The sequence below is a fragment of the Centruroides sculpturatus genome, unplaced genomic scaffold (genome assembly GCF_000671375.1).
Source record: "Centruroides sculpturatus isolate CEXI.00-Female unplaced genomic scaffold, Cexi_2.0 scaffold677, whole genome shotgun sequence".
Classification (NCBI taxonomy): domain Eukaryota; kingdom Metazoa; phylum Arthropoda; class Arachnida; order Scorpiones; family Buthidae; genus Centruroides; species Centruroides sculpturatus.
Window position 1 is genome coordinate 286,961 of NW_019385011.1, and position 6,491 is coordinate 293,451.

The window sequence follows — 6,491 nt, forward strand, 5'->3', positions numbered from 1 at the left end:
TACTACAGATTTAATATAGAGATTGCATGCTTTTAACATAATTATTAACTAAATGTTATTAATTCTTCTCCCATTTTCGAAAATTCCAGAATTTATTCTAAATGTAATATCGCCGTCTTCCTCCGCGACCCTTTCACTTTTAAAAATCCGCATATAAAATAGTACGACATTTGATTGCTAATAACTCTGATTAACTCTTTTAGTGAATACTACAAATTTAATATAGAGTTTGTATACTTTTAACGTAACTATTAACTAAATTTTATTAAAATTTATTAGATGCCACTCCGACAGTTCCCTTGTTAGTTCAGTGATAGCAGCTTAAAAAAAAACTAATTTTAAAAAGAATCTTGAATAAAAAAAATTTAACATCTAATTCACTATTAGTAAATTATTAATGTTAAGAATAAATTTTAGATCAGGCATCAAGAAATGTATAAAGTCACTTAACAAGTTTTTCAATTACTTCATTCAATAAGTAATTTGGAATTGATTTCTTCTGTTATGAAGAGAATTTAAATAACTGAACTAAAAATGTCTTATCAAGAGCTCTCTATTAATTTTAATGATTTGTTAATTTTGAACAATGTTTATATTATATTATATTGGCTTGAATATTAGTTGATGTTTCTTTCAGTTTTAAAGAAGAAAAAAATTGCTTTTTATCAATGTTCAAGCTTCATTTTATATTTGAGTCTGATAAAGTTTTCCTTGATTTCAATAACTGTCTATATTATATATTTTTCAGAGTTAAGCTGACACTAAAATTTTTGGTATATCAATTGTTTAGTGATACTTAACATCAACCAACTTGTGACCTGTTTTGCTGCAGCCAATAAACTGTCTGGGAATTAAGTTTTTGGCACAATTGTAAATAATTAATTTATTGATGTTTTTTGAACCATTCGCAAAACTAAGCTGTTAGATTCTGTTGAATATGGTAAAAACAACTGATTTTGATAACTTATCAAAAATTTATAGTAAAAACCGATGGTATATTTAATCCAGCAGGGTATATTGAACAACTCAAACAAACTTACAAAGAAATAGCAAGAGTCAATAACATCTCTATTGCCTTCAGGTGCTACCTAATATACCATTTGATTAGGAATTATAAAGATCCTCTAAGTGAGCTGCAACTCCCAGGAGTATACACTATTACAGTTAGACCACAGGGGTGTCCAGGATTTGCAGTAGATTGGGTCCATGACCTGCCCACTCAACCAATATTTAAAGGAGCAGTTATCATTGAAAAAGGTCACAATACTACAGTACTGGCTGTATTTGCAATGGATCAACAAGTTCAAGTGCATCTCAGCTGAGCCAAACTTTTACATCACATGAGCCAATTAAACCAACTCAAACATCTAGAGAAATTTGAAATTTACAGGCTTATAGGGAGAGAACATAAATCAATTTTAAGGAAAATAATGCATTTCCAGAAGCATGGGCATCATTATTTGAAGTCACTTTTTAATTTTTAATCAATTAGATAGTGTCTTGACCTTTTAAATTTGTCTGTTCCAAATAAATGTTCTTACTTAGAATATATCTGTAACCTGATGATGATTGCTTATGACAATCAAAGACATTAGTTTTGTATTAAATATACATTTTCAGAGCAGGAATTTGTGTTTGGTGGACATTTTATAACTTATCAAAATATTTTTATTTTATTTCTGGGAGCCTCTACTAATCAAGCAATCAAAAAAATTTGTTTAAAAGATCAACTTATATTTATGTCTTAATTTTTGTCAAAATGTAAGAATTCCAAAATTGGGAGTTGAACTTGCCTCTTAAGCTGGATATCCACGTGAGTAATTTTGCTGTGCCAAGCCAACATAATAATCATGTGACTTCTGCTCGTGTTATCTGGCAAAGAAAAAAGAAGAATAAATAAAACACATTAAGATGATTACATCATCTGACATGGTGGTGAATACAAAGGACATGCTAGAGAGGTTTAAACCCTTCTATTGCCCAAAAAATAAAAAGTTAAAGTTGTTTGAACTTTAAAACGTTGTTTTTAAAACATATATAACAGCAAATTTGGTTTATCAGATTGTCTGCAATATGATTGCCTTTGCACATGCTAATAAAAAAAAAGTACTTCTAATTATTCCAATATTTACAATTTCTGAAATTTAGCACTTCCTTTGCATATTTCCGGAGCCATCACTGGCAACATACCTGTTCTTGTAGAAAAAAAGAAAATGAAACATTATTCTATTATTTTCTCATTTAATGTGTCCATTCACTGATCCATTTTGTAGAAAATGACATAAACCAGACATAAACAATTTGATGGATGATTTTAAAAAAGTAATAAATACATTTTTATCAAATATATTTGTTATTTTTTAATTGTGCCATCGCCAGAGGGAAGATTTTACAAGTTTAACATATTGAGGCAGACGAGTTGCCTCTAAGAAAAGGTCGACTCTGTCGTGGAACTGTTAATTTCCTATGTGCTTGCAAAAGGTCAAAGTTAGAAGACACTTTTATGTATTGTCTATATTAAGAATTTTCTTAAATTTTGTAAGTGTAACTTATGTCCTGGCCATTTTTTTATCAAATGCATCTTATGGAGTTTACTAGTTGTTGATTGTCTGCATGTGATTTGCCTTGTAAAAAGGTTTATTTAGCTCAAGCATCTAATTTCCACTTAATCACAAGGTTTTGATGCTCAATTTATTGAGGTCATGCATGCAACGTTGAAAGCATTCAAATCACACAGCAAAGTAACTTGTGGATACTCTGCTTATAATTTTCTGAACAAGCCCATACAAAAATAATGATGTAGAAGTAGTCAGTGGTCTTAGTTAAAATGGTTCTTTTAATTGTTAATGGTTCATCTGAAAAGTTCTGTTCTTGGTTAAATGGAATTCCAAAGAAATAAAAATTTTATTTTTAAAATGAAATATTTTGTTATAAATTAAATTACATTGGTTTTATATTCTCCTTAGGTAAAGAAAATAAGATGCTGTTTCATTTTCGTGGATATCTTGCTGGATTATCAGTGTTGCGTGGTCACACGGAAAGTCCAGAAGTATTATCATGCTTACATAGATGTAAAGAAGGTTTAGAAGTTCCTCCTTCAAATATGTTAGAACCAGGAATGGTGAATATAATTACATTTTAAAGTTTTCTTATACAAGTTGATGAATAAAGTTGTATACTGAGTTATTTTATAAAGGTTTTTTTTTAAATGGAAAATTGTTTTGTTTTAGGAGTTGTTGAGCAATTCAGAACTTACAGAAGTTATTATTGAAGGAAATAAAAAATCAAATTTAGAAGACTTGATGGCCCAAATTGGTTATGTCAATTCTCGAGAATTTCCTACTCCTGGTAGACGTAGTCTTCACGTCTCAACTTCTATATCGTAAGTATTACATTCTACTTAAATTATATGAAAATTTTTATTTATTAATAATAAAAATTTAGTTTTTGTGGTAATTTCAAACTTATAGAATTAGAAAGATATGTGTGCACTTTAATTTATAATCTACACAATGGAAATTTATTAAGTGATGATGATAACTAATTTTAGACAGTGTATATTAATGAATAGTATTTTAGTAGATGGCATTTGAAATTTGTTATAAATATATTTGTTTATAGTTAAATCTGTCTCTATCAAAACAAAGACATTAGAATGATGTTTTAATATTATATTTTGTATATTATTTAAATATTATTAATGCTAAAAACAATTTCATAAAAGTGTTATAAAAGTATATAATTATTTTTGGAATTTCCCAAATAAAAACTTTCTGTATTCATTATTTTATGTATATGTGATTTTATCTGCACACATACAATTAGTATTAATTAATTAATCCTTATATTACTTATCTTGTTTTGTGCTATCAAAATTTCAAATAAACTGAACAAAGTAATATATTTATATAATAAAAAATAAAAGTAAAAAATAAATATAATCAAATTTTTATATTATTAATTTCAAATTAATAGAAATAAATTCAATTTTGAAGATATTTAAGCATTTTCAAAGTTTACTGATACAAAAATTATTGTTTTTTATATTTATTTTAGCTGTAAAAATGGTAAATCTCTAAAAATACCACAGTCTGAATCATACATAATGGTATTACAACCTGAACTTCCCAGTATTACTATAAATGGAACACCAAATCTTGCACGTGAATATGAAGCTTTTAAACAAGGAATAGAATTATTTGCTTCAGTATCTATTTTAATTAGCCAAGATCATGAAGATGAAATATTTCATCATAGTTCTGAACAAGCCATGTCAGCTGATCATAAATTAGATTCTTGCAGTGTTCAAATTTATCCACCACTGAATCCTGATCATGAATATTTTAAGCTACCAGAACATTTGATGAATCATTTAAGGATACATCATAAGGAGAGTAAAGATGGCCTTGTGATATATGGTATATTGATTAGTTTCTTTTTCTACTATACAAATTTTAATAATTGTTTATTGTAATATGATTTTGCTATTGTTGTTAATTAATAATGTGTTGTAATTTTAATATTATAGTATATTCAATAATTGCAAATTAATCTGCCTTCCAGAATTGTTAGTACAGTAGTTTGATAAAGTACTGATTTTCTAGTTTCTGAGCTTATGATAATAATAATAATAATAATGAAAATTTCTTACTCGGGGCATTACCTACATGAAACCTAAAAACAACAAAACCACAGACCCCACACAATACAGACCAATTACATGTCTTCCAACACACTACAAATTATTGACATCCTGTATCACAAACAAAATATACAAACATGTTGNGTCAGTTATTAGCATCACTTTAAATGGAACTTGTTTAGATTGGCAGTAACGTTTGACTTCAGGTATGAAGTGATGACCAAACCAGTTCTGTAAAAGGGAAGCTGCCACCCAAGCATAAAGCTTGGGTGGCAGCTTCCCTTTTACAGACAAGCCAGCTTTTGATTTATTTTTCAATGCTGTTGGATTTTCCGAACAATAAACTAAGAGAGTTTTAATTTTAATCACCAGCTGCATTCACGCCAACCATCACTGTCAATCAATCTTTGGCGGCCTTAAAACCTGGAAAGGTTTTCTCTTCACACGCGATAAAAGTTCTTTTAGGCATCTTCTTCCAGAACAGGCCAGTCTCATCTATGTTGAATATGGTTTGGCTGGTATAGCCACCTTCATCTATCATAGCTTTGAATTTCTCTGGATAGTAAGACTTTCTCTTTATCAGCACTTGCCGCCTCTCCACTTTCTGCAATGCTATGCCAATTACAGCGACTTTCGAATTGGCTTACTAACTTTAAACTCTTCATCTTAGCCACCTCTCCAGCATCCTCTTTCAATCTCTCAAAAACCAGCTTAGCTTGATAGCACATCGTGTTCTGATCAGCAGGACAATTTTTCACATTTACTTGATTATCACACCATAATTTTAACATTGTTTCCATCTCAGCAATAATACCATGATGTTTAAAAATGATGCTTAATTTAAGGATTGAACATTTTTCACAGCTTCGAGAATTTTTTGTTTACTTTTTATAATTGTTCTGACCGTCGATTCCGGTAGATCAAACTTCTTTGCTAATTCACAAATTTTCATTTTTGTATGGAAGTTTTTAATAATGTTAACTTTACATTCCAAAGATAAAGTTTTTCTTTTCTTGTTGCAGAAGAATCAGTTTTACTTCGTTTGGATGACATAGTAGTCTCTCTCAAGTCTCCTTAGAAATAACAAACACAAAATAAATTGTAGCTAAGCATCGATTCTGTGCAACATGTCTGAACATGTAAGCTGAACAATAGTGTGGAGGGAGTGAGTAATCAAGAGTTGCGTTGCACTCAAACAAAAGACGAATCAACGAGATTTGGAAATTGTGTAATTCCGGGTTCGTGTAAGTCGAGGTATTACTGTATTTTTGAGCTTCAAACTTTAGGACCAAGTAAAAGATTTCATAATAGATGTTCTGACTAAATCAGTGATTCCAAAACTTTTTCTGTACATAACCTTATTCTATTCTTAAGAAATGTCTCAGAATATCAGTTTTTAGGACTTCTAGGGAAAACAAATTCAAAACAACCACTAATTGCATATTTAATCATAACTAATTAAAAATCCTAAATGGTAAACTTACAAGGGAACTGTCGGAGTGGCATCTAATAAATTTTAATAAAATTTAGTTAATAGTTACGTTAAAAGTATACAAACTCTATATTAAATTTGTAGTATTCACTAAAAGAGTTAATCAGAGTTATTAGCAATCAAATGTCGTACTATTTTATATGCGGATTTTTAAAAGTGAAAGGGTCGCGGAGGAAGACGGCGATATTACATTTAGAATAAATTCTGGAATTTTCGAAAATGGGAGAAGAATTAATAACATTTAGTTAATAATTATGTTAAAAGCATGCAATCTCTATATTAAATCTGTAGTACTTACTAAAAGTATTAATCAGGATTAATAACTATTAAATGTCGTACTATTTTATAGTAGTTTAA

At 29.1% G+C, this 6,491-nt stretch overlaps 2 protein-coding genes across 3 annotated transcripts in view; both read left to right on the plus strand.

The window, feature by feature from the left end:
• The window catches only part of LOC111633390 (calsyntenin-1-like), a 12,303-nt gene extending 7,814 nt beyond the window's left edge, over nucleotides 1–4,489 (plus strand). The window contains exons 6-8 of the mRNA XM_023377950.1: nucleotides 2,967–3,121; nucleotides 3,231–3,382; nucleotides 4,057–4,489. Coding sequence (XP_023233718.1) covers nucleotides 2,967–3,121; nucleotides 3,231–3,382; nucleotides 4,057–4,474 — 725 coding nt within the window. The 3' untranslated portion in view covers nucleotides 4,475–4,489. The remainder of the gene's footprint in view (nucleotides 1–2,966; nucleotides 3,122–3,230; nucleotides 3,383–4,056) is intronic.
• LOC111633389 (calsyntenin-1-like) overlaps nucleotides 1–6,491 on the plus strand; it is a 31,566-nt gene that overhangs the window by 17,239 nt on the left and 7,836 nt on the right. The gene's annotated exons all lie outside the window — the stretch shown is intronic.